We start from the raw sequence: 27,036 nt of genomic DNA on the forward strand, positions 1-27,036 counted from the left end.
CCAGTTGGCCTCAGTCCTCAATTGAAGGTCCCCATTCAAGACAGGGACATACATCGGAGAGAAAGGTGTTTTGTATAGTACACATGGCGGACTTTTGCCAGTTTGACCACAGGCAGTTTGCTCTGCCTGACTTCCGCGCGAGGCGGTCGATGGTGTCGACGTTCATTGCAAAAATGAACAGGGAAAGATATGTGTATCCTTGTGTGTATAGCCTTTTGGGCGAAATACCTAGGGTATTGTTGTGTTCCTGTTGCCCGACTCTTTTTAGACCATGTAAGATAGTCCGAGGCTGTCGGGAATCTTCCTCAAAATGTTGCTTCGTTGGGGTTGACTTATTTAGAATTTGCGAGAAGTAGCAAATCCCAGGCGGCCTAGACCTATGTTGGTGACTTCGGGACTGTGTGCATGGCAGTGATAGAGAAAAGTTCTCTTGCACAGGGACGAAACTCTCAGCACGACGAGCACCTTTGCTGTTTTCAAGGCGAGAAGTTGCATATGTCCATGCGCACCAGATCTCATCTGGTCATGTTGAGTACCATGGGGCAGCGGGTATAGCGCCGCAGCGCTGTGGGTGTCAATATCGACTTTGGGCGAGGTCCTTTATTCGACAGCTTTCGTCGGGTGGATGTTCGAGGGACGGCCTCAATACCATAGAGATGGAAGGAGTTGAACAGGGGTGCGTCTCTCACGCTAGGAAGGCATTGAGATAAACTCAATGTTAAGAGCATGCAAGGATGGGAGGGAGGACCGGTTACTCCCCACGGCATGACTCTCGAGTCCCCGGAAAAAAAAAAAAGGTAAGCCATTGTTGGAGGGGTTTGTTTTTAACCAGGGACAAGAGGCGGTGTGAATCCGGTGGTGGAATGTAGAATTCTGCCCTTTCCGCTCCGCTGATAGCCCGCGACAAAAAAAAAAGAGAAAGAGGGGAGTGCGGAGTGCGGAACCACTGCCATTCTTCCTTGAGCTCTGGAATTTTCTTGTTTTTGTTTTTGGTACTGACCAGCTTCACGACACCACGAAACTTGCGCTAGAATAACCCATCCGCTATGGCTTCCACCGAAGATGACCCAGTCATCGCCTCGTACGATGTCTTCCTGACCGACTCCGATGTCTCTCGCTACGTCTTCCAATACATTGACCGGCCCGGCAAACACCCTTACAATGAACGGATGGGCCAAAAGCCGACTGCGCTGCGCATGAAACCGAACACAGGTCTGGTGGAAGTTGATGTTCCGATCTTTACCCGCACGACATATGACGTGAGCAAAGGACTCAAATACGGCGATGCGATGAAAAAGAGTCGGGTCGCTCGGGATGGCGGCGCATTTGGAATGGCCGGCGGCTTTAGTACTGGTGGAGTGGGCAGTACAGGTGGCCGAGTCAAGTCCGAAGCAAACGCATATGTCGAGGTGCTGGATAACAGAAAGATGATCGACCCATCGGCACTGGTTCGAACACAGGCGCTTGGTGGTCGTATTAAGCCCCAGGAAGAGGGTGATCCGGTTCACATGCTGGCTGCATTCAAAGGAAGTGAGTGGAATCTCTGCAAATGAGCTCTCACAGCCATTGTGGTTTTGTAATAAGCAGATCACTGACATTGCGATACAGAAAACTTGCATCTATCTCCGGTTTCTGCGGTTGTTCAATTGCACCCTCAACTGCACCATTTAGATGCGATGGACGAGATGCCCAAGGGCGGGGTGGCAAGGGCAAGAAGGATGACGACGATCGCCCGACCGAGGCCGAAGCACGAGCAGTTGATGTGAAAATCAAAGGTGCGGAAGACGGAGGTGCAATGCTTGTTGGCAACCTGGACCTCTTGAAGAGGATGCAAGACGAGAAATGGAAGAAGTTTGACTGGGTTGACGCCGAGGTAAGTCTACTGCTCCGTTTTCACGACCGCGCGCCCGGTTTTGGTCTCCCTAACCCTCGATTGGAACAGACTGAGGAATCTTGGTATACCTATGAGAATTACATGATGCACCAGAACCCAGAAGAGTTGCCGCAGCTTCAATCATTTATCGACAGTGAGAATTATTTGGATGGGATGAGTGCTCCGCGTATCGACCCTGCACGACCTGAAATGACAGGATGGGCCATGAAACAAAATCGGCAGCAGCAAAGAGATGGACCCTCCGATAGCGAGGAAGAAGTATGACTGTTACCACGAAGAGAAAGAACTTGAAGCTAGTAAAAAACCAGGAAGCCTCCTTTTGCTAAAAGGATTAGTACTGTATAGAATACAACTCGTTGAAATACTAGGATATTGCGGTTTCAATACCTGTCTAATGTGCTACTCAGCAATGAACCACCGTAAAAATGCTGTTTTACATTGCATACTACATAGATCGATCATATCGACGATCTTCGAGTGGCAAAGTGATTTAGAAGGTTCCGACCAATCACGGCGCAACACCCCCCCGATCTCCGCTCTGGGGTCACGTGTGGTTCCGCGTCGCTCGCCCCGGCCATCTCGGTTTTTTTCCGCGCCATCCCTTTTCATCAAAAACCCTTCCTTTCTTTATCGATCTTTTCTCTTTTCGCTCGGGTTGAGGGCTGCAGGTCGGTTGAAGGAATCTGGGATTTCACTGTTCGCCTTATCTACCGCCCCTCATTTCGTCCTTCCCCGGCTGCAGCAGCATTGCGATTTCTGCATTTTCATTTCGATTCCTATACCCTATCATATTTCTAATACTCTTCACCACTCTCACCTCTTTATCAGCCTATTCCGAAAGCCTTTATAATTGCATACTTGTTCACCATGTTATCGCGAGTTGCTCGCCAGAAAAATGCGCTCTTCCATATTCGAAGGGCCAACGCCCACCGAACATTGGCCGCGTCGTCAACGCTGCGTCTCCATTCAAGCTCAACTCGACCGAGTCCAGTCGCCATGCCACAGAGCTCTCAGGCACCCGAGCGACGCCGGAGATCATCGTTCCAGTCACAGCGCAATCTCGCCACAGCTACCGACTCGACTACCTTTGAACACAACTCCTACATGCCTATGAGCAAGTCCACCCTAAACCGCCTGTCCGCAGTTGATACTTCCTCCTTGGTAATCATCGACCAGATACCGCAAACCGAACCAAAGATTTTTCGGAAGATCCGGGGTATGGGAGGTGACGAGGATGAAATGCTTGCGAACTTTGATATGTCACTGAAAGTCGGCCGGTTTGATCGGGCATCTGCTTTAATCACTCGACTCACTTCTTATCACCCCATGGGCTCCCCTGAGAACATTGCACTTCATAATCGCTACATGAGGGAAATGGTTTCATACATGATTACAACTCGACAGCATGATATGATCATGCCCTTGCAAAGATGGTTCGAAAGTGACATGCCCGCGGCAGGTGTGAACCCGGACGCGACCACATATGCGATCATGATTCGCATGGCTTTGCGAATGTTGGATGGACCGAAACGGGATCGGTCGGTTCGTCGGTATTGGAACTTTGCCAAACAAGTGGACCTCCACGAGGATCTTCTCGCCGTTGAAATTCTCACGGATTTGGATCTTGGTGAACTGTCTAGGGTATGTTCATATTCATGGTTCATGATACCATTTACTGGTCCCATACTAACCCGAATATTGCTGTAGATTTGCTTCTCCGACTTGTCCGAACCTACACTCGACCTCCCGGTTGCCGCAGAAAACACCATCGAGAAGATTGATGATATTGCAGAAGTACTCGCCGCAGAACAAAAGGGCCAGGGTTTAACTTCTTTGAAGGAATCCATGTCACTGTTTACGGATGGTACCCGTTTCACCGTCCCCGAAGATTTCAAAGGAACCGAGGAAGAGAAAATCGATTTGCAAAACAAAATGCGCCAACAACAACTCGAGGCCGATACCATCAAATCATCTTTGAATCGCTGGCGTGCAGAATTTGAAGCCAGAACCCAAGCCGGTGTGGATGCGGCTTCTGCAAAGAAAAATATCAATTCTGTGATCAGCCAATGGCATGGTGATCTTGTCTCGAAAATCCAAGAAGAATTGAGACTTGCCGCCGAAGAGGAAGGGAAACCAATTCGTACCGAGGAGCAAAAAAGGCGCATAGAATACTGTGTTTTCTTGCAATCAATGACCAGTGACCGGCTAGCTGCCTTGACTATCATCTCTGTCATGTCTACGTTCACCCGTGGAGGCATGGAGAAGGGTATCAAGCTTTCTTCAATTGCTTCAACCATTGGCAAGGAAGCGCAGCATGAGTTGATTGCTCAAGCCGTTCTGAAAGAGCAAGCAAATGGAACCCCCCCACCGCATGAAGTTGCTGAAGGAGATGCTTGCAGGCCGCAAGGGCAAGGATGGTCGATTGCGGTGGAAGGCTGTTAGCGAAAAAATGCTGACAGAGAATGAGACTCTTTCTTGGACTCCTCGAGTTCAGGTTCGAATTGGCGCAGTTTTGATGGGTCTTCTTCTCGACATTGCTAAGGTTCCCGTTCGGACCACCGACCCGAACACCGACAAAACGACGAGGACAATGCAACCGGCATTCAACCACTCTTATCAAATTTCGTACGGGAAACGATCTGGTCTTATTCACCTGCATCCTTCCCTTGTCAAAATGGCAGTACAAGAGCCCCCGGCCGATCTGCTAGGCCGCCATCTTCCAATGGTATGCAAGCCGAAGCCATGGACTGGATCGAAAGAAGGAGCCTATATGGTTTACAAGAGCAACTTGATTCGTTCGACACCGGGTGAAAATCTGCAACCAAAGTATATCGAGGCAGCATTGAAGGGGTCTGGTCTCAAGGATATTCGGAAAGGTCTCGATGTTCTCGGCAGCACAGGTTGGGTCATCAACCGTGATGTGTTCAACGTCATGCTAGAAGCATGGAACTCCGGTAAGTCAGTTGCTACGCTGGCTCCTCTCGAACCCGAACTGCCCGCTCCACCAAAACCTGATCCCGGGGCTGGTCCTGCTGCTGAGAAGGAATGGCAACTGCGGATGCGTGAGATCGAGAATTTGCGGTCAGGATTCCACTCAGTGCGATGCTTTCAAAACTTTCAACTCGAGGTAGCTCGTTCTTTCCGCGACGAGACTTTCTTTCTCCCCCATAACATGGATTTCCGAGGCCGAGCATACCCATTACCTCCTTACCTCAATCAAATGGGAGCCGACAACTCGCGAGGTCTACTCATGTTCAGCGAAGCCAAGCCTCTGGGCGTCAGTGGTCTGCGCTGGTTGAAAATTCAAATCGCAAACCTGTCCGGCTTCGACAAAGCCAGCATGTCAGAACGTGAACAGTTTGCAATGGACAATATCGACCTTATCACTGACTCCGCCGACAACGGTCTGCATGGCAAACGTTGGTGGCTTAAAGCAGATGACCCGTGGCAGTGTCTTGCTGCTTGTATTGAGCTCCGAAATGCCTTGCGCTATTCCGACCCAACCGAGTATCCGTGTCGTCTGCCACTCCACCAAGACGGATCATGTAACGGTCTTCAGCACTATGCGGCTCTTGGTGGTGATATTATTGGTGCGAAGCAGGTCAACCTCGAGCCCTCTGATCGGCCCTCTGATGTTTACACTGGTGTTTCTGAGTTCGTGAAGGAGGCAGTTGCCGCAGACGCTGCTCGGGGTGTCGAGATCGCTAAAGTTCTCGATGGAAGAATTTCCCGCAAGATTGTGAAGCAGACCGTCATGACCAATGTTTATGGCGTGACCTTTATGGGTGCTATGAGACAGGTTCGCAAGCAGCTTGTAGATCACTATCCCGAGCTTCCAAGTGAAACTAAGAAGACTGCTGCCCTGTACATTGCGCGGAAGATCTTCGAGGCCCTGGGTACGATGTTCAATGGAGCTCACGATATCCAGTACTGGCTTGGTGACTGCGCTAGTCGAATCACCCAGTCACTCACACCCGACGAAATAGAATCCTTGGCGAACCAGGCTTTGCTACCTAGTGAATCCGGGAAAACTGATGCCAAGAATCTTGACCCAAGCAAAGCATTCCGCTCAACGGTCATCTGGACCACTCCATTGGGCCTCCCAGTGGTTCAACCCTACCGCACCCGAAAGGCGAGACGTGTATCGACTACCCTGCAGGATCTCAGCATTGTGGATCCAAGCTCGAACGATGTGGTATCAAAGCGCAAGCAGCTTCAGGCATTCCCCCCCAATTTCATCCACTCTCTCGATGCCACACACATGATGCTTTCTGCCAATGCATGCCATGAAAATGGTCTCACTTTTGCCGCTGTCCACGATTCTTTTTGGACCCACGCCTGTGACATCGACAAAATGAACAGCATTCTACGTGATGCGTTCGTGAAGATGCATTCAGATGACATTGTCGGGAGACTCGCGGCAGAGTTCCGTGTTCGTTTTGGCAAAAACCTGTTCTTAGGCAAGGTCAAGGTCACCAGCAAGATCGGAAAGAAGATCCGTGAACGCCGTCAAGGCCTGGCCAAGAACTCGAAAATTGTTGAGTTGCTTGACGAGCACCGGCGACAGATGCTTCTGCGGTCCAGTGATCCAGAACGGCAAGCCGAAGGCCAAGAGATGGTCACATCGGCTAGTATTTTCGAGAATATGGGCGGAACCCAAGAAGACCTTGTCATGTCTGGCTCCTTGGGAGAAACTAAAGTTGGCCATGTTCCAGAGGACCTATCTGTCGCTGAACGGCGACCGGGTGCTAAGGCTGTCGACAACAGCGACCCAGCTATCCAGAGTTTGTTCGAAGACATCGAACTCATGGACTCGGAATCTGGATCCATGGCTGAGGCCGAAGATGGAGGTGCTCCGGCCAAGAAAATTAGCAAGAAGTATTCGGAAATTTGGTTGTGGTTGCCCATGTCATTCCGTGATGTCCCTACCAAGGGCTCCTGGGATGTTTCGCGGATTCGCCAGAGCGAGTATTTCTTCTCCTAAGTGATATTCCTGGGAGTCTCATTTCAACGCATTTGGCTGGCGCCTTTCATTCACTCTGGGTTTTTATTGGCGTTTCTCGGACTGTATCTATACGTTTTGTTTTTCTTGATGGCTGCCAGGGTGCAGACTCATTGCATATATGTACATTACGCGCATTACGAGGGGATTTAACTGAACAGAGCGAACAAAAAGCAAATAAATATGCATATAATATTCTATTCACCTGTCTAGATGTTTTGTTTGATGTATTGTCAATAAGCAGCCTGACTCGGACCGAGTCCCTGAGTTGGTTTTATCGGAGGTGAATTGCCCAGGTGACTGACTATACTTCCCTACCTTATTCTGGCTTTCAAGGTTATACTACCAGGCACTAGCAGGGTAAAAGGACTAATTGCTCATAGTTGAAGTTCACTTGCAATTCATAGTGTCCTCCGCACTATTCTAAGCCTCCGGACAATTCGCATTGGTTGCCGTCTAAGGACTAGCTTTCGGGCCTCCCGGGACGGGTGGGTGACTCCGCAATGATTCCCTCTAAAAGGTTGGATTATCATTTGAATTCATTTCTCTGTTCATATTATTCACCACTCACCATGTCCTCGACACCAACTCTTCTTTTTCGTCCATGGGGCCTGGCACAGCCCGGCCTGTTGGAGCAAGGTGACCTCGCAACTGCAGCACCAGGGGTATCGATGCCTCGCCCCGCAGCTTGAGTTCTGCGGCACGGAGGAGCCGGTGGAATCTCTGGCTGGAAGCATTAGCCAGGTCCAAGAGCTAATAGCGTCTGAGACTGCGCAGGGGAACAATGTAGTTCTTGTCAATCACTCGTTCGGAGGCTGCGTGGGCAGCAGCTCCGTGAAAGGATTCACCCAAAAAGACCCCTCCAAGTTGAGTCCTGGTTCCGGGAAAGTGGTGGGAATCATCCAGCTTTGCGCCTTCACGCCTCCTTCCAAGACTACGCTATATGACATCATCAACCTCGATACGTCCTTTCATCATTCCGGCCCTGATGGATGGGAGTTGATCGATCATGGCGAACCAACCGACCTCTTCTACAATGACCTCTCCCCTGAAGATGCGCAGCTGTGGAAGGGTCAACTACTCAAGCATTCGACTGCTTCCCTGAAGGACCGGGAAAGTGTCTATGCTGGCTGGGCTGATGTCCCAGTATGGTACCTTTTGTGTACTCGGGATCAGGCTATCCCAGTTCAAATACAAGAGATGATGGTCGCAGCAGCACGAGATGCAGGGGCGGACTTCACTACTAAGTCCTTGGATTCTTCACACAGTCCATTTCTAAGCAAACCCAATGATACCATTGAGTTTATTCTCGAAGCTCTGGTAGATTTCAAGGCGAAATCGTCTAGGTCTTGATCCAGCAACTTTTATTTGATTGTTGTCTATATCCTACCATTGACACCATACTACATCCAATGAAATTTCCACGCCGACAGTGTCCGTAGTATAACGTAAGATCTATCTGGTATTTTTATTGGCTATTATTTATTTAAATTTTACCATTGTTATTGAATCGCCTAAACTAATAACCTTGAGAGCACCTGAGACCCCTGGCAGCGTGAACTTGGTAAGCCAGCGGACCCGCCCCGCCTGGCTTCCCCGCACGCACGCATTTAGGTTGCACTGCGGTCTCCCTTGCTTAATCATCCTAGCAGAGGCTGGTTGACAATAAACATTGTATATTGGTCTCTACTTACGGCATATCTCCCTAATCTCCTAGGATAGACACGGACATCATATCAATTCTGGACGTTTTTTCTGCTTCCACTGTACTTCAAAGAGAAGAAGATGCCCACACAACAGTCTGTGGAAAAGGTGCTCGACACCGTTTCTCGCCGTTATCGCGGCCCAGGAGGGGCTATTGCTGTTATCAAAGATGGAAGTCTCCTCGGTCAGCGAGTTTGGGGATATGCTGATCTTGACCAGCGGATTCTCCTGACGCCAGAGATTCAGATGCCCATTTGCTCAATCACAAAACAGTTTGTCTGTGCCCTGCTCCTTGATCTCGAGCGCAATCCACCGCCAGAAGTAGCCGCCAAGGGTGACATCCAAACTCAATTCACGGACAAGCTTCATGAGTTGCTTCGCCCTGAATTAACCCAAGGCACCGGCCTGACGCTTCAACATCTCTGCGACATGCAGTCTGGCCTACGCGACTATTGGGCCATGACTACACTCTGGGGTGCACACCCCGAAGACAAATTTTCTGTTGAAAAGGACGGCCCTGCTGCGATTGAACGGACACAATCCTTTCATTTCAAACCTGGCAATGAATTCTCCTATTGCAATGTCAACTTCTATATTACGGCCCGCGTGATTGAACAGGTCACGGGACAGCCCCTTGGGAAGCTGCTCGCTGAACGAGTGTTGTCTCCTGCTGGAATGGCGACCGCGTTGCTCTGTCCTGATACCGCCCAGCACCCGGGGCCGTGTGTTGGATACGAAGGAACCGAAAAAACCGGATACCAAGCAGCGGTCAATAAGATGGAATGGTCCGGAGATGCAGGCTTGGTAGCTTCTCTCACGGACATGGTCGCGTATGAAAAATACCTGGATCGCATTCACTCGGACCCACGAAGTTGGTATCGAATTGCAACTGAGCCGCAGACATTCAGCGATGGCACTCGGGCTCAATACCACTACGGACTTGGTCATGTCAATGTCGAAGGTATAGATACCGTGGGCCATGGGGGTGCTTTGCGCGGATATCGACTTCACCGACGCCATGTGCCAAGTGAGCACATGTCTGTTGTGGTCCTGTTCAACCATGAAGTCGATGCAGCTGAGGCTGTCAATGATGTTATCAGAGGGATAATGGGTCTTGAAAAGCCCAGTAGGATGGATATTGCTGCAAGTCCTGACTGGATCGGCACATTCCTTGACCATGATTCAGAAATGGCAATCGCCGTGAGCAAAGGGACACAAGCTGGAGAGATTTGCATCAGCTACGCATTTTCCCCTAGGTCTGAGGTTGTGAGATTGTTAAATTCCAATGAAGCTCAGTCCAACTCAATGACTGCGCGCATCGAAGGGGACACTCTATATGTCAATCGCATAGGGGATAATCGCAAGCTCGAAGCTCGACGAATCGTGCCTCGCGAAAGTGCATTTGAGGATACATCTCTTCAAGGAGACTATCACTGCACTGAAGCCGACTCGACCTTTCATTGCGTCGGCGGGGCAGGACTTTTGTATGGCTCTTTTGATGGGTACTTGGGTCGTGGGCCAGCAAGTCTGATGAAATATCTCGGTGATGATGTCTGGGCGTTGACCTGCCAACGTGGCCTGGATGCACCTGCACCCGGTGATTGGACTTTGGCTTTTCATCGTGATGAAAGTGGCGCTGTAGTAGATTTCAAAATTGGATGTTGGCTGGCTAGAGGTCTCGTATTCGTCAGGACTTAGTTGGCAGCAAGCTGTGGCAAATTCTATCAATTCTTGAAGCCAACGCAGGGCCTGAACTCTAGTTACGTTTCAAATAAATGCACGTAGCTGAATAAGATAGTAGCAACCAAGATACTTTCCATCTTGCAGAAATCGAACCTTTTAATTTCACAATGACAGTGGTACTTTTTCAGGCCGAATTGCTTACTCGCGTCAACTGGAATAGCTGAAGTTTGATGCAGCTTTACTGCTAGTTTTCTAGGCCGCCTGTGAGGTGAGGAATGATTCGATGGTGGTCTCAGATTTGGGTATATTCCGGGGGTACGCCCGGAACTCCACAAACTCCATAGCCGGATTTAGGCAAAATAGCATAAAAGCCCGGGAGAGGGTTAGACTGATCTCGGCAGAACCCCCCTTAGAACAACCTTGGAAACGATTCAAATTTTTCTTTGTTGATCATAAAAACCAAGACCACTTCTTAGTCAGGGTTCGCGTGGGGAAGGTTCAATCCGATCAGCACCTGCTTTTGTTGAGAGCAGACACATTCAGGTTGGAAGTTGAAAGTTCCTGAGATAGCCATCGCAGTGTCTGACCACTGGCATCTACTAGTAACTATCTCTTACTAGTAACTCTGGAACCCGGTAGGTTCAAGATTTGAAGTGCCGGCGAACAACCTGTATGGCAGTGGATATGACCCAGGAAATAAGTGACAGAAATCCCTGCAGACGAATACTACTACTAACTAGTACCAGTTAATGAGTCTGGATTGTAAGCCAACTTGTTATCATTTGAATAGTCTCTCTAGCTCTCTAGAAACTAAGAGTGAGAGGTGTAGCAATGGTATAACTACTAACTAGTACGAGTATGTAGCCAATGTAGATCAAGATGTCACTCTACCGAGCCCGGTAAAATACCCGAGGGCTGTAAGCGAATGTGCAAAGGGATGCACTCCGCAATGAAACCCCAGCGCAGGTACCGCTCTTCATGGCGATGATCGAACCCATAATCAGTTATTTGGTTACTCTAATCCTAGTAAATACTAAATTCGCAGACCCTCAGCTTATACTAGTACTAATACTAGTATCGCCTCACCTGGCTATAACCAAACCAAACCAAACCATACCATACCATACCACGTGCCCCCAGGGCTGCCAATGGTTCCCCCGCTTCTCCAGATTTTCCCCCTCGCCATCTTGCAGACCCTGAAACTCTGCGCTTCTTTGCTTCACCTTATTTTATAACTGTCCACGGGGAGGCACCCTCTAGGAGTTATCTGCAAACAATTCCGACTTCTCTCGGCGCTCGGGTCTGAGACCAAAGATCGGATCGCCTCGTCGCTTCCCACCGCCGTCCGGGGTACATTCTGTCACTCAACGCTTTCACCTCCAATCTCCATGTCCTGACGCTTTTCTTCAACTCTCGTGACGCAAAACCCAGGAAGCAGATACCGCGCTGATATATTCGGCCCCATGCTACCCGAAGCCTAACCCTTCGGAGAAGCATGTCGGCGGCCCCCCCTCCGATCTGTCGCCAGTTCCTACTCCCCTTTCTCGGCCCGGTCGCAAACCATTCGAATGGCCCAGTCGCAAACCCCCGGTCTCGATACTCTCGCAGAAGGGTCGCAGTATGCCTTTGAGCAACTGCAGCTGGCACGCCAATCAGGCACCGCGTCGAACACCTCGACCGAACCCGATGCGCTGCCATCTTACAGCGAACAAAATGACTCCCATATACCCTGCAGAGGGTCATCACAGCCCCGCGACACTCTAGCGGAAGCCCGATCAACCATTCGCAAGTCTTCGTCTGCGACTGCAGTTCGTCGAAGAATAAGTCGAGCTTGCGACCAATGCAATCAGCTGCGCACCAAATGCGATGGGCAACAACCCTGCGCGCACTGCCTCGGTAGTCTTTCCCCACGATGAAAAGCAATTGTGGCCGCGCTAACAAATTTCAGAGTTTGGACTCAGTTGCGAGTACGCCCGAGAACGTAAAAAACGAGGGAAAGCCTCGAAAAAGGATCTTACGACACCAGGCATAAGTTACAGCGACAAAAAGACCAAAGATAACGTTTCTGTGCAAGCCGATTCACCAAATGGCCAATCCCAGGAGGCCAATGCACCGTACGACACGGCCTTCGATGCCGCCCGGGCTATGCCAGACACTACGCCGGCCCATCTGCGAAACTCAAGCGCCCCTGAGATGTTGAGAATGCAGCAGAATACACATTCGCAACAATCGACAGCATCAAACATCGACGGCATGTCTTTACACTATGGCAATACGTCCGAGCCAAATCGGCCGCCCATTGTTCCAGATCTCCGCTCTCTACAAATGATGCACCAAAATGGCAACTCCCGATCACCATCCACATTACTCAATCCACAAGGATTCGGACCGAGCTACAACGATGGAACATATAATTTGATGAATTCTCAAGATGCAGGTCATCCCTCGATGAATCAATTCCGGATTGGTGGAACAGACAATCAATCTGCGCCTTTCTTGGGATTTTCTCCGCCGGCTCAATCGCCTAGCTGGCTTCCCCTACCGTCACCGTCACCTGCAAATTTTCCGTCTTTTAGTATGGCTCCATTTTCTAGTTCATTGAGATACCCCGTCTTGCAACCTGTACTTCCTCATATCGCTTCAATAATCCCCCAGTCACTCGCATGTGATCTCCTGGATGTCTATTTTGCCAGCTCATTCTCCTCTCATCTCTCACCACTATCGCCTTATGTCGTTGGATTTGTTTTTCGCAAGCAGTCCTTCCTCCACCCAACAAAACCCAGAATGTGCAGCCCTGGCCTACTTGCTAGTATGCTGTGGGTAGGCGCCCAGACGAGCGAGGCTGCATTCCTGACATCACCTCCGTCTGCGCGAGGGCGGGTCTGTCAAAAATTGCTGGAATTGACCGTTGGCCTACTCCGACCCCTTATTCATGGGCCCGCTACCGGGGAGGCGTCCCCCAACTATGCAGCAAACATGGTCATCAATGGAGTGGCTCTTGGAGGCTTTGGCGTCTCTATGGATCAATTGGGTGCACAGAGCAGTGCGACAGGCGCAGTGGATGACGTTGCGACTTATGTTCATCTGGCTACCGTTGTATCGGCCAGTGAGTACAAAGCAGCCAGTATGCGCTGGTGGACAGCTGCATGGTCTTTAGCACGAGAACTCAAGCTAGGCCGGGAGTTACCAACAAATGTTACGTCTAAGCAAGATGGTGAGATAGAGCGTGAATCGGAACTCGACATGAATGGAATCAAAAAGCAGCCGACATCGCTTTTAAATCCCATGGGCAACGGAACTGGTAGCTCGGCCGTGAACCTGACCGAAGAGGAACGTGAAGAACGCCGTCGAATTTGGTGGTTACTATACGTCATGGACAGACATCTTGCACTTTGCTATAACCGTCCTCTTACCTTGTTGGATAAGGAATGTGAAGGGTTGCTTCAACCAATGAACGATGACATTTGGCAGGCAGGTGACTTTTCAACCGCCAGTTACCGGCGTGCTGGCCCAGCATTCGAGTGTACCAGCCATAGTACGTTCGGCTACTTTCTACCTCTCATGTCTATCCTCGGAGAAATCGTGGACCTGCAGCATGCTCGAAACCACCCGCGGTTCGGCCTTCATTTCCGCAACAGCGGCGAGTCGGAAATTCAGGCGATGGAGATCACTCGACAGCTAGATGTCTATGCGCAGAGTTTGAAGGAGTTTGAGGCTCGATACACTAGCTCACTGGCTCTGGGGAATGCTGATAATGATGCGATTATGGAAGGATCCCACCTCAACCATGTCAGTCCTTCTGGGCGATCAAGTAGTACGGTCGGTTCGCATGCTAGCCAGTCCATCGTGCATACCAAGATGGTTGTCGCGTATGGCACGCATATTATGCACGTCTGCCATATTCTCTTGGCTGGTAAATGGGATCCCATCAATTTACTTGATGATAACGACCTCTGGATTTCATCTGATTCATTCATCTCCGCCATGGGTCACGCGGTTAGTGCAGCAGAAGCCGCTTCTGAAATTTTGGATTATGATCCAGACTTGAGTTTCATGCCTTTCTTCTTTGGCATTTATTTACTACAAGGTAGTTTCTTGCTACTTTTGACGGCCGACAAATTACAAGGTGACGCTAGCCCGAGTGTTGTCAGGGCCTGTGAGACCATCGTACGAGCGCACGAAGCTTGTGTTGTTACCCTGAATACGGAGTATCAGGTAAGTCCCCCTTGGTTTGGTCTATAACTCCCCGTAAACCCAAGCTAATATTTCTATTTCTAGCGGACCTTCCGAAAGGTGATGCGCTCAGCTCTAGCTCAAGTCCGTGGTCGTGTTCCCGAAGATTTTGGTGAGCAACAACAACGCAGGCGGGAAGTACTCGCGCTCTATCGCTGGAGTGGAGATGGCAGTGGTCTTGCTCTGTGAGGACTGGTGATGTGCCTACCTGGATTAATTTTCTCGTACCACTTGTCAATTTGTCTGCTGCTTCATTTGATGCAGGATGAATAACTCCTTCATCTTTTATATTCTGTATACTATTGTTGCTTTTGCTAGGATGCTGGACATACATACATACCCAGGCGCAGGAGGATAGGGGTTATTTCTTGCATATTCTTGATTCTACGCATATGGAATACCCTTTACAACTATCTATGTCGATATTTAGTCATCATTTGGACTTTCTGAAGCTATCCAGCAGTAAAGAAAATAGTTGATTCCTCTGTTGACCTTCTCCAATTTCCCCATTGGGGACGCATGGTCCTATGACGTTCCGATGAGATAAGCCGATCATTTCTCTGCATTATATGGAGTACCACCGTAGGGTTGGACATATTTTCGATCCCATTACGGCTTGTCTGAAGCTCATGTGTTGATAACGATGAAAAATGGACCGATGAATTGTACAATGACTCTCATCGCCAGATCTTCCCGACTTAGCCATCTTACGCCCCCGCAGTTCTCCATAGTCATTCACAAGTTACTCGACGATTTCTGGGGATACCTTCTGCCTTTCTCTTCGATGACTACCTCCCCCGATACTAGCTTTTGACGTCCGTTGAAGCGGCTAAGAAGCGATCCCATGCATACGCGCATCTGCGAGAATGTAAGCTATGCCCTCGAAAATGTGGAGTCAATCGATATGAAACTACTGGCATGTGTTTGATCGGCGCGGAGACAGCGAAATCCAACGTGATAGCGCCGCACCGCGGAGAAGAGCCAAGTACTCAGGGCTTTCACGGCAGTGGATCGGTTTTCTTTTCGGGGTGTAACCTCCGTTGCGTGTTCTGTCAGAATCATGTATGACGGTGCATCAATTTCAGCCCTTATATCTAACCAAAATTCCCAGGATATTTCCCAGAAACGCAACGGATTTGACCTAACGCCCGAAGAGCTGGCGGAATGGTTACTGGTACATGAAACTCCAGCAGATTGGTCACGTCCACAACATAAATCTAGTCACACCGGAGCACGCCGTTCCACAAGTTGCCTTATATATTCTGACGGCACGAGATATGGGCCTGCGAATCCCGATTATCTACAATTCCTCATCATTCGACTCACTCGACTCATTGAAGCTTCTAGATGGACTAGTCGACATATACCTATCGGACGTCAAGGTATAGGAGAGCACTACATCAAAACGACTCCTAAAGGCAGAGAACTACATACCAACCGCAATGGTGAGTATTAAGGAGATGCATCGACAAGTCGGCGACTTTTCAATCACGTCGGACGGTATTGCTAAGAAAGGCGTCCTGCTACGCTACTTAGCAATGCCCGGGAAAGAGGATGAGGGAAAAGAAATCATGCGCTGGCTCGCAGAGAAATATGTCTACAGATCTCTATATGCATATCATGGAGCAGTACCACCTTGATGCACATGTAGGGAGGAAGAGACGAGTTACTAGACGCGTACGCATGGGCGAAACTGGGGAGAATGCAATGGAGGAAACCCGGTATGCAGAAATAAATCGTGCTGTGCGTGATGATGAACTGGTCTCGGTGCGAGATGCTGCTGTTAAGGCTGTGACTGTGGCGATTTTGCGAACCAATTGAGAATAATAGTGCGTTTCACTTGTAATAGCACATTTGAGGATCTAGGGACCCAACTGCAACCCGCAACCTTGGAACCTGGAGATCCATTACGTGCGGATATCGGATATTTCGGAATAAATTGCCCTTCATATTGTGCATAATATTCAACCCATTTATTAATAACTCGGGGCTCTGTAAATCCGGTGCAAAAGAAATTTTAATCAGCCAGTACGACAGTCAACTATACCCATCCGAGGACCCTTCCAAGGTTTTCATAAAACTCTGACAAGACATCTAGAAGAGAATGTAGAGATTTCAGGGGTGGCTGAGAGTTTCCTATCCTCTTGGCTGTTGATAGAAAGCCCTGTTGTTCTGCTATATCGGCAGCAGTATTCCCATCGTGATCAATCGAGAAGGGATTAGAACCAGCTTTCAAGAATAGCATTACGATCTCCATGTTCCCTTCTGCTGCCGCCCAATGTAAAGGCGTACGCCCAAAAACATCTTCTTTCGTTAAATCAGCCCCTTCCTTGAGAAGTGCCTTGGTAATAGATGAGTCTTGAGTCGAAGCCGACCAGTGCAGGATAGAATAATCACCTGCGGTGCGCATGGATATATCGGCCTGATTTTCGAGTAAAAGGCGAACGAGTTGCACATCCTGTCCATGAACAGCCAAATTAAGTGCCCTAACCTCACCCCGGGCGGAAATATCTGGACCAAGACCAGAATCTAGCAGTAGCCGTGCGATGTTATATTGGCCACCTTGACACGCACAATGCAGAGCGGTATATCCTCGATAATTCGGTATGGAGAGATCGAAATCCTTTGAGAGTAGGGACTCAATGATATCGATACATCCCTCTGTAGCAGCTTTGTGGAACATCGTATCGCCTGCCTCATCCTTGATCGGAACCCAATATTTCGGTTTGTATAGGCGCTCCATGCCCGGGATGGCGCGTGCAAGGTGGATCAAATCCCACGGGCCTAATAGTCGGGCTATGAGGAGGAGGATTTCTGGCGGGAGGATTGGTATACCGCTTTGCATAGTGTGAGGATTTTCTGCAAAGGAAGAAGAATGTGTGGCGAGAAGTATACAGAATGGGGGAGTAATACTAGACTACGTAGTACGTTGTAGGTGTACCCCAAATTGGAGAATCACCTGCCCTGCCCCACTCAAGCTCCTCCTCGCAAGAGCCTAGCGGAATGTTTCACACGTCACTTCAACCAAACCCAACTCAACTCCCCCACATCCGCCCTCCATGAAGCCTTTAATCGGTATCTTAGCCGTCGCTGCTTTGGTGTACCGCGCCTGGGCTCGCAAGTCGCTCACCCCTCTCGGTCTGGTCGTCGCTGGCGTGTCAGCAACTGCTCACGCGCTACACCCGTGGTCGACACCTTTCTGGTTGCTCGCGGTCTTTTATTATGGGGGGCACAAAAGCTACAAAGGTACTAAATATCACCACGATTTAATCAAATTTGGATTGTCGGAACCCTTCTTTGCAACCGAATGATGCTGACACTTTGTGCCTTTAGGTCAAACACGACATCAAGGCACGCCTGACCCTGTCCGCGACCGGTGCAGAAGGGGGAGAGGGCCCACGTACCCATGTCCAGGTCCTGGCGAACTCGGTAGTTGCAACTGTTCTCAGTATCGCACACACTATTGTGCTAGCGAGGAGCCCCGTTGAATCGTGTTTCTCTCTCGGTCACAGCGCGGCGGATATCTTGATGGTCGGAATCGTTGCGTATGTTGTTGACCCCCACCGGCCTTGCCTTGATGCATACTTCCTGACTTGATCACTAACTTTTTACGCGGAACCCCAATAGAAACTATGCAGCAGTTGCCGCTGATACCTTCTCTTCCGAGCTGGGCATTCTTTCCAAGTCCAAACCACGTCTCATCACTTCACTTACACTTCGCCAAGTGCCTCCTGGTACCAATGGGGGCGTAACTGCCACTGGGCTTGGGGCCGGACTACTTGGTTCATTCACGATCGCCCTGACATCTGCCATCTTGTTGCCATTCTGCTCAGAGTTTGGAATACGAGATCGGGCGGTGTGGACGGTAGCTCTGAGCTTCTGGGGTTTGCTAGGAAGTGTGTTGGACAGCTTACTGGGAGGTCTATTGCAAGCCAGTGTGGTCGACAAGCGAAGTGGCAAGGTCGTAGAAGGCAGTGGTGGGCGCAAGGTAAGTTTCCCTTCCAGTTCTCAGTGTCGCGTGTCCCACGTGCCAGCCATCTGATGTTCACGCAGGTCCTGATTCACCCGGGATCCACCAAACCTGCCGGTGCTGTTCTTAGTCCATCAGGGGAATCAACTAGCAGTACCCACCTGGGCACGACCGAGTTAGTGGCTAACGCGGCAACGCTTCGGGGAAGCCGAGTAACGGGCACCTCCGTGGGAAGCAGTCAGACCGACCGGGCGCATCAGGAAGGTCATGAGAGCCGCCGGATCGAAAGCGGGCACGACTGGTTGGACAACAACGGGGTGAATGTGCTCATGGCCGTGTTGATGAGTGTGGGGGCGATGGGCATTGCCCAGTGGGTTTGGGGGGTCGAGCTGCAGGAGTTGTGGTAAATGCGTCCCATGTCAGTGGAACCGATGGAGCATGGATAGTAGATCCCATTTACCCAATCTACATAGTTGCACTTACCATTATAGTTACTCTCTGCGCCTCGGTAGCGAGGAATTGAATTGGACTGGGTACTCTCGACTGGGAGACCACATGCATACTACGGAGTATGAACCGCCTCGATATAAGCGAACCACTAATGTATTCTATTGCGTCCTACTCGGTACTCTGTACTCTGTACTCCGTACAAAACTCAGAGATACGAACATTCCCTGCTTCAACCGCCCCGGGGGCAAAGCCTCTTCTAGAACACGAGAACCGGGGCATGTTTCATTGCAGCGATTACTTTCTAATCGAACATATTTACTATTTCTCACCAGTCAGGAGAGTCCCCACCCCACGTGTGTTCATCTCTCCATCTTATAGGAAGTGGTCCCTGCGGCCCCAGTATTGCCAAGACCCATCTGGACCAATCACACCAATGAGATTCCAACATCAGATCCACCTCCTGCCAGATCCAACTTTACTTCTACAATATCTCCGTTTGGTACTATAAAGACGACGCCAACGCCCAGCTTCGCCAAGTTCCGCCAAGGTCGCCAAATTTGCTTCGAACTGACTGTTTCCAGGAGAAGTTGCCCTCACAGTGTCTTGGCTACATTCCCATTGCGTGATTTCGCCCCGGTACCGTCCCTCATTTGCGCGCCACCGAACCTCTGACTTCGACACTAGAAACCTGCCAAGATGTCTTCGAACGATGCTTGTGAGGCCTATCTCGCGAGTCGCAGACGCACGTGTGGTCTATCGACCTGCTTATGGCAGGTGCGGTCGTGAATCTGTGGCAATGTACGGCGCGCCATGCAGCGTTTCTCGCCGAGAGCCAGAAGCCAACACCCTGGGATACTTTTGTACATAAACCCTTCCATCTGCGCTTCTCTGCCGGAAATCGTACTTCTCACTGTTGATCAATCGAATCCTTGGCCACTGTCAATCCCACAGTCAAGATGGTGTATCTCCACGAGTACGACTACGTCTTCGCCATCGGCACTCTATTTGCCTTCCTTGATGCCTACAACAACGGTGCCAGTAAGCGAAAACCAGATCATCCATACAATCATTTAATTGATTATCATTTTTCCTTGATACTAATTCACTCCTACCATAGACGATGTGGCAAACTCCTGGGCGACCAGTGTTTCCTCTCGTTCCGTCTCCTATAGACAAGCCATGGTTCTTGGCACTATCTTCGAGTTCCTCGGTGCAGTCACAGTCGGTGCTCGTACTGCCGAGACGATCAAGAACGGTATCATTCCCAGCACAGCTTTCCAGGGCAATGCCCCTGTTCAGATGATGGCCTTCACCATCGCCCTGGCCGCCGCATCGTCCTGGGTCATGTGGTGCACCAAGCACTCGGCTCACGTTTCCTCGACCTACTCTCTCATTTCGGCCGTTGCTGGTGTTGGTGTTGCGACTGTCGGTGCTTCGCAGGTTCAGTGGGGCTGGAACAACGGAAAGGGTCTGGGTGCTATCTTCGCTGGTCTGGGAATGGCACCCGTCATCTCAGGTTGCTTTGGAGCCATCATCTTCACGCTCATTAAGGTCGTCGTCCACATGCGCAAGAACCCCGTTCCCTGGGCTGTCTACAGCTCTCCTTTCTGGTTCCTGATCGCCGCCACCATCTGTACTCTCTCTATTGTCTACAAGGGCTCCCCCAACCTGGGCTTGAGCAAGAAGCCCGCTTGGTACATTGTTGCTGTGACTCTGGGTACCGGATTCGGTGTCTGCCTTCTTTCCATCATATTTTTCGTCCCCTTCGTCAAAGCTCGCATTCTCAACAAGGATCACTCTGTCAAATGGTGGATGTTCATTCTGGGTCCCCTGTTGCTCAACCGTCCGGTCCCTACCACTGGCGAGGCTGCCAAGGTTCCCAACTATGCCGTCGTCCAGGAGGATGAGGACTACGAAACCTCTACCCACGCCGGTTCCATTGATGAGGACGACAAGAACCCCCACACCAGCGACAAGGAGAAGCAGCTTGTCAATGCTGAGTCTGCCCAGCTGAGCTACAAGGAAATCATGGCTCAGTCCGAGGAGCGCCACCGTCAAAAGCTTCTACAGAGCCGCGGACCCCTGGGTTGGGCGATGCGCTTCCTTCGCGACAACCCCATGGGAGCCGGTGAGATCTACGAGCTCCGCAACATGGCGACCTTCTTCAAGCGCATCCCTCCAATGATCGTCTGCGGTCTTCTATATGGTGTTCACTACGATATTCACACTGCCCAGTCTGGTATTGCCGGCACCCCCGAGGGTGAGCGTATGAAGCGTGTCTATGCCGCTGCCGAGAAGTACCCCAACGAGGTCGAGCACACCTACTCTTTCGTCCAGGTTCTCACTGCCTGCACTGCTTCCTTCGCTCACGGTGCCAACGATATCGGTAACTCCGTCGGCCCCTGGGCTGCTATCTATGCTGCCTGGTCGACTGGTGAGACCACTGCTGCCAAGGCCCCTGTCCCCGTCTGGCAACTGGCTGTTCTTGCTATCTGTATTTCTATCGGTCTCTGCACCTACGGTTACAACATCATGAAGGGTAAGTTCCATTTCCATCCTCAGTTCGAAGTGACAATTGCTAACAACTATAAACAGTCATGGGTAACAAGATCACCTACCACTCCCCCAGCCGTGGTTCCTCTATGGAAATGGGTGCTGCCATCACTGTCCTTGTGTTCTCTCAATACTCCCTCCCTGTCTCTACCTCGATGTGTATCACCGGTGCCACTGTCGGCGTCGGTCTCTGCAACGGATCCCTCAAGGCCGTTAACTTCCAGCGTGTTGGTCTCTTGTTGCTAGCCTGGATCATGACCATCCCTATCGCTGGTACTCTCGGTGGGTGCCTGATGGGTCTGTTCCTTAATGCTCCCCACTTTTAAGAGATGATGGGTGATGAGTAGCCGCTTGGCTGTTGTTGTCATAATAATTTCATAGAGTTGATATCCTTTTGCATTTAATCTCATTTGCCAGACAAAAATTGAATGCTGGTCTACATTTACATTTGGTTTCCAATTTTCACTTTATCATACTCTGGTTGTATTCGCTTACAAGGCCTAAACCTAAAATAGCTGAGATACATTGACGAATATTTTCTACCGACCAGTTTGACCTTGGCTAATGATTTGATACTAGTAATATTCTCCCTTCCTCTCTAAAATTAGTACAAGCTGTTTCTTTCGTAGGTTTTAAAAATTCCTAGTACACACCATATGAATATAAGATACACTGCTTTAATCAATCATTGTTGAAGCTCTTCAAGACCCGATGAAACTTCTTTGCCAGCCCCCATACTCTAAGATGATCCATAGCCTTGAGAGCATCTTCTCTAAGAGTGCCAAGACTATGTGCATCACAAATATTATCCACTGAGCCAAGAGAGGCAGGTCCACCGTGCTCTATCCATTTCCCTACCTTCCCATGATAATCTCCTGTCCGAATCTGCTCCAGAGGCGACTCATCCAATCTTATCGTCGAGGCTCCATGTGTAGCCACTGGGCCCTCATCAAAAGGGAAAAACTTGACAAAAGCGAGAAGGAAAGCGAATGAGAAAAATACACGCATGGTTTCGCATGGTGTGAAGCTGGTGCAGTCGCGGGATATGGCTAAGACCAGGGCTGCATGATGAACGGATCGGCGTGTTGCAACTGGATTGCGAGCAAATCGAAGACGAAGATGAGACCTGGCTCTAGAGAGCTCTTTATTGAGTGGTGCAGCCGAGGAACCGTGTTTCCACGCATAATTATGGCGGAAAATGAAAGTGACCAGGTCCATTGTTTCGCCACCACTGCTGAGGTAGGCGTAATGTGCCGTCGAGCAAGCGACGCTATCAGAACAGATTTAGAAGTCATCACCGGAACTTGAGGATAGTAGGGACTCACTTAATATTCACCATTTCATTTACGCAAGTTGGCCGAGACAAAGAATTGCTCATTTCCGAGAGACTCACCAGAAGATTTTCTCTGGTTTTCTTGTGGACATCGACCAGGGACGAGAGGCCCAAAACTTTCGAAGATGAAATATCCTCGATCTCGCGCAGGTCCCCAAGAAGACGACTTATTACTAACGAGCATATTCGTTTAGCCCAAGTAGGTGTCGTATTTGGAATTTCTCTCTGAGCGATGATGTTCTGGAGTAATGGATAAAATGAAATGTCACTTTGAAGACTTGTGGAGAAGGAGGCTACCGAGGCCCATGCATTCGCTGAAGGAGCCTCCCATAAGTTCTCTGAGCAGGGCGCTTTCATTGGAAGTTCTGAGACGCCGAAAGCTCCTCTTTTACTAGTAAGCGTAGACATGGTGCAATCAAATTCAAAGACCGACCATGCAACACGCCTTTCAAACTCAGTATCGCGCCAAAGATTCCAGGTGCGTTCGAGTGTCGATGGATCCATCTTTTTAAGATGTTGGAAGTCACATGAAACATTGTCGCTTTGAGCTGCATCCGAAGATAGCACACCTAGCTCTCTCAATCCCGTGGCAAGAAGTCCTCTTGAGGCATCGGCTAGCTCGTATAAGCGCCGATTCCCAGATCCCAACGCGTATATTTGATGTAGGCATGACGCAGCGATATATATTGGATTGCGATATGATCTGCTGTCAGATTGACCCTTTTTAAAAGAGTTAGATGATGGGAGCTTCGATATCGCAAGGTATACATACCATCCAAAAAAGACTACGTTGAGTGATTTCCGCCAGAATTGGGGCTACCTTTTGAGTTCCCTCGGCAGTTGAATAAGACGCTCCTATGCATGCCATGGCAGCCAACAATGCAGCTGGGCATTTTTCAATACGCCAAGTTGGCAGATGAATAATGGAAAAGGCTGGGTGAAACTCTGCAAAGTAGGTTTTGACTAACTCCCCAAGAAATATAATGGTCGGAAGCATCTCCAGTCCCGTACTATCGCTTAAAGATGGAATAAATGGAGTCGAAAGTACCTTGACGAGATCTTTGGCTGTACCGGACTTAGTAGTTGGTATATTCCCCATTGTTTGTTCAAGTACTTCCCGGAGTGGAGGAAGCTTTATTTTCCGGAAGCCCTTGTTTGATGTATAATCAAAAGGCCAAGACTCGTTGCCCCCACGATCCAGAATACCGGGCCAGGATTCATGCTCATTCTTCTCTGAGGTGTCAGAATTGAGTTGCGGTTGTTCAGCTCCCAATATTGGGGTAAAAGGTTGATCGATTGATATAGGTTGAGGGACAAACCTATTTCTATTGAAAGGCTCATCGTTGCAAAAAGTCTGCATATCACCAGAAACAGGTGGCGAAACATCTGTCTCGCACCCCAACCAATCCATCTTAGATGCTCTAAAGAAACTGCTATCGAATGCTTCGAGATCAAGTGAGAGATTATCCAGCCATTCGTAATTTCCTTCATCGGCTGTTGGTCCCAATAACTCCTGGTTGATCTGAAAGGCAGAATAAGGGGAGTCCCTTGGCAGGAACGGAGCCTGGGTATAGTCCTGGGGGTCCATAGCCACTGCTTGCTGGGGCAAATTGGCATGCAGAAATGCCGGCCTCGGCTGCTCCAAACTGTTTTCTGAATAGTTTCTTAGTATGGGCGTATTTGCGGTGCCTCGAGTTCCGGTCAGCGAGTCAGAAGTCTCTAGAAATTCACCTTCCATATAAGAGCCGGTAGTCTCGTAACCTGGCGAAGGCTGGTCGTGTCGTATGGAATCTCTTTTGTCATTATCAGCATCCCAAAGCAGTTGGGGTTGAGCGAGCGACTGTGGTTGAATGGCCAGTTCAGACGAACCGGATTCATATGTGCAGGAAATTTGTTTTCGTAGGCATGAGGCACACGGTAAATCACGGTTGCATTTCAGCTTGTATCGAATACACCGTTCGCACGATTTTTTTGATCTTTTCTTCTGTCCTGCTTGTTTTGGATCATGGACAACCCGAACATGACGCTGATAGACATCCTTCCGGTTAAACGTCTTGTTGCATGTATGGCATTGAAATATTTCCTTCGGGCTGTCATAACTTATAAGTTAATACCCAAATAGACATCTGGCGTCCGATTTGACAAAACTCCACATACCTAGAATGTTGAAGCTGATGACGATGGAGATGAGAGATCCGTGACAACTTGGTGCCGCAGATATCACACGCGTAATTTCGCTTATTTTGCTTGCGAACTTTCTAGGGTATACAGTTAGGGAAATCCTTCCGATATCGCCGGCTGCTCTTTGACATACTGATACTGAACCCGCTGCAGTTTCCGGGCTGCAGGGGTCTGGCATGGCTATCTGCAATATTTGATCTTCCGGCGATGAAAGTGGGGGTATTGCGACGGATATACATATCTCTAATGGATGGTGGGATTGTCAGCTCATGACGCGCTTCTTTCATCGGACTTCTCTCCTTTGGACGCCCCACCCCCGCCCGCATCGGAATTCGGGGCGGGGTTTATGCTCCAAACCTCTTCAGTACATGCATTTAATTAGATATTTTGAATAGGAAAATCGAAAGTGAATGTATAACTGAGAGAAACTAAGAAGAGGTGTAGGTCGCGCTCGTCCAACTAAATCCCTGATCATCTCATACTGTTGAAACTACTACTAGGTTTTGGCAGAGAGAGAATTGAGTAAAGGCTGGAACAGAAATATTTACCAATTAACAGTAAAATACTGATAGTATATCATTTTACTGGTCTAATAGTTGCTGCAATGCTTCCCGAACTAAGCTTCCCATATCCTTCGTAGAGGTCGTTCCTCTCATATCTTTCGTTCGAAAACCTGCATCCAAAGTCGAATTGACAGCCTTCTCGACTGCTGCAGCCTCTTCTTCCATTCCGAAGCTGTACCGGAGCATCAATGCTACACTTAAAATTGCGCCAATGGGGTTTGCGATCCCTTTCCCTGCGATATCCGGTGCTGAACCGTGCACTGGTTCGTAGAATCCCTTGACTGGGTCATCTCCCCAATTTTGTGCAGGAATGTCAGCCAAACAAGCAGAAGGAAGAACACCCAATGTCCCCGGAATTACACCTGCGAGATCGGAAAGAATATCTCCAAACGTATTGTCCGCAAGAATGACTCCGTTGAAAAGGGTTGGTCGCATCATCATCAGAGTAGTGGCACTATCGGCAAGCTGGTGTACAATCTCAACTTCTGGAAACTCCTTCTCAATCGTTTCTTGGACAACTTTTCTCCAAAGCCTGGAGCTAGCCAAAACATTGGCCTTGTCGCAGCTGGTGACAGTTTTCTTTGGACTAGCACTTGACAAAGCTAGATGAGCAGCCATGCGAGCGATGCGCTCAATTTCTGAGCGCTTATATGACCACAAGTCAGAGGCGTAGTCGGGTGTCTCCTCTTTGGGTCCGTAAAAAGGTCCACCACAGTTCTCACGTAGCACGATGAACTTTGCTCCACGGATGAGTTCGTCGCGGAGGGGACTATTTCCTGCGGCAAAGTATTCACATGGTCGTAGGTTTGCATAGACTTGCGTAACATCACGTAGACGCAATGTGGCGCCTTCGGGGCCTTCAAATCCTCGTCTCATGCCGTCCCATTTTGGGCCTCCAACTGCCCCCATGAGGATTGCATCTGCTTTGCGGCCTGTTTCCAGCACTTCATTTGTCACTGGCGTACCATGCATGTCAATCGAGCAGCCGCCAAAGAGACGGGGTAAAAGTTTGAATGCTGCGCGGCTTTTCGGGTGTTTAGAAATCACGTCGAGAACAGCTGTAGCTTCTGCGGTGACCTCAGGGCCAATCCCGTCTCCCCCGATGACGAGAATGCTGAACTCGGGCTTAGATTTGGTCATGTTTGAAGGTCTGTTTGAATTGGTTCAAAAGAAGTCAGTAATTTCTAATTTATGTCAGGATACACTACCTATTTGTGCAAACGGCCCCCCAGGCCGTTTTATCCCTCACTGGACGCTGCCATTTCGGACCCGGAGTATGCGGTGGGGATGAGAGGAAATGCCCAGTATGAACTCCTCAAGCCCCACTCCCCACGAAGATTCCGAGATATGACATTTCGAGATATTGACTGACTTGTTTGTATGGGGTTTGGAGAGGAAATTCAGAAGTTTTTGCGTACTTCCTCTGTTTCACCTTACATTTTACCGAAGATAGTATCCAACCCTCAGGAA

General features: G+C 49.6%; 10 protein-coding genes across 10 annotated transcripts; 7 read left to right on the forward strand and 3 right to left on the reverse strand.

Moving 5' to 3' along the window:
* Positions 1 to 1,046: 1,046 nt before the first annotated feature.
* Positions 1,047 to 2,158, forward strand: N7481_008000 (uncharacterized protein; the record flags this gene model as incomplete). Its single annotated transcript, XM_057267219.1, has 3 exons — positions 1,047 to 1,530; positions 1,695 to 1,873; positions 1,943 to 2,158. 3 exons carry the CDS (start codon positions 1,047 to 1,049, stop codon positions 2,156 to 2,158), a joined length of 879 nt encoding a protein of 292 aa, XP_057121420.1.
* A 603-nt stretch (positions 2,159 to 2,761) lies between these two features.
* N7481_008001 (DNA-directed RNA polymerase) lies at positions 2,762 to 6,878 on the forward strand (the record flags this gene model as incomplete). Its single annotated transcript, XM_057267220.1, has 3 exons — positions 2,762 to 3,535; positions 3,602 to 4,228; positions 4,281 to 6,878. 3 exons carry the CDS (start codon positions 2,762 to 2,764, stop codon positions 6,876 to 6,878), a joined length of 3,999 nt encoding a protein of 1,332 aa, XP_057121421.1.
* Positions 6,879 to 7,468: 590 nt separating this feature from the next.
* N7481_008002 (alpha/beta hydrolase) lies at positions 7,469 to 8,249 on the forward strand (the record flags this gene model as incomplete). The annotated part of the gene is made up of 2 exons (XM_057267221.1): positions 7,469 to 7,561; positions 7,584 to 8,249. 2 exons carry the CDS (start codon positions 7,469 to 7,471, stop codon positions 8,247 to 8,249), a joined length of 759 nt encoding a protein of 252 aa, XP_057121422.1.
* A 432-nt stretch (positions 8,250 to 8,681) lies between these two features.
* N7481_008003 (beta-lactamase/transpeptidase-like protein) lies at positions 8,682 to 10,298 on the forward strand (the record flags this gene model as incomplete). Its single annotated transcript, XM_057267222.1, has 1 exon — positions 8,682 to 10,298. The coding sequence occupies one exon, from the start codon at positions 8,682 to 8,684 to the stop codon at positions 10,296 to 10,298; it is 1,617 nt and encodes a 538-aa protein (XP_057121423.1).
* Positions 10,299 to 11,776: 1,478 nt separating this feature from the next.
* On the forward strand, positions 11,777 to 14,705 carry xlnR (putative C6 transcription factor; the record flags this gene model as incomplete). Its single annotated transcript, XM_057267223.1, has 3 exons — positions 11,777 to 12,179; positions 12,232 to 14,498; positions 14,562 to 14,705. Coding segments are annotated over 3 exons (2,814 nt in total), but the record flags the coding sequence as incomplete, so codon positions are not given.
* Positions 14,706 to 16,557: 1,852 nt separating this feature from the next.
* On the reverse strand, positions 16,558 to 17,361 carry N7481_008005 (uncharacterized protein; the record flags this gene model as incomplete). Its single annotated transcript, XM_057267224.1, has 1 exon — positions 16,558 to 17,361. The coding sequence occupies one exon, from the start codon at positions 17,359 to 17,361 to the stop codon at positions 16,558 to 16,560; it is 804 nt and encodes a 267-aa protein (XP_057121425.1).
* A 214-nt stretch (positions 17,362 to 17,575) lies between these two features.
* N7481_008006 (DUF92 domain-containing protein) lies at positions 17,576 to 18,893 on the forward strand (the record flags this gene model as incomplete). The annotated part of the gene is made up of 4 exons (XM_057267225.1): positions 17,576 to 17,728; positions 17,850 to 18,061; positions 18,144 to 18,504; positions 18,570 to 18,893. 4 exons carry the CDS (start codon positions 17,576 to 17,578, stop codon positions 18,891 to 18,893), a joined length of 1,050 nt encoding a protein of 349 aa, XP_057121426.1.
* A 999-nt stretch (positions 18,894 to 19,892) lies between these two features.
* On the forward strand, positions 19,893 to 21,815 carry N7481_008007 (inorganic phosphate transporter; the record flags this gene model as incomplete). Its single annotated transcript, XM_057267226.1, has 3 exons — positions 19,893 to 19,974; positions 20,054 to 21,475; positions 21,532 to 21,815. 3 exons carry the CDS (start codon positions 19,893 to 19,895, stop codon positions 21,813 to 21,815), a joined length of 1,788 nt encoding a protein of 595 aa, XP_057121427.1.
* Positions 21,816 to 22,170: 355 nt separating this feature from the next.
* Positions 22,171 to 22,828, reverse strand: N7481_008008 (uncharacterized protein; the record flags this gene model as incomplete). The annotated part of the gene is made up of 2 exons (XM_057267227.1): positions 22,171 to 22,759; positions 22,815 to 22,828. The coding sequence occupies 2 exons, from the start codon at positions 22,826 to 22,828 to the stop codon at positions 22,171 to 22,173; spliced, it is 603 nt and encodes a 200-aa protein (XP_057121428.1).
* Positions 22,829 to 25,584: 2,756 nt separating this feature from the next.
* N7481_008009 (3-isopropylmalate dehydrogenase) lies at positions 25,585 to 26,706 on the reverse strand (the record flags this gene model as incomplete). Its single annotated transcript, XM_057267228.1, has 1 exon — positions 25,585 to 26,706. One exon carries the CDS (start codon positions 26,704 to 26,706, stop codon positions 25,585 to 25,587), a length of 1,122 nt encoding a protein of 373 aa, XP_057121429.1.
* Between the last annotated feature and the right edge of the window lie 330 nt (positions 26,707 to 27,036).

This window comes from Penicillium waksmanii (genome assembly GCF_028829765.1).
Source record: "Penicillium waksmanii strain IBT 27052 chromosome Unknown utg000007l:1.0-4314555.0:1.0-4317578.0, whole genome shotgun sequence".
NCBI lineage: Eukaryota > Fungi > Ascomycota > Eurotiomycetes > Eurotiales > Aspergillaceae > Penicillium > Penicillium waksmanii.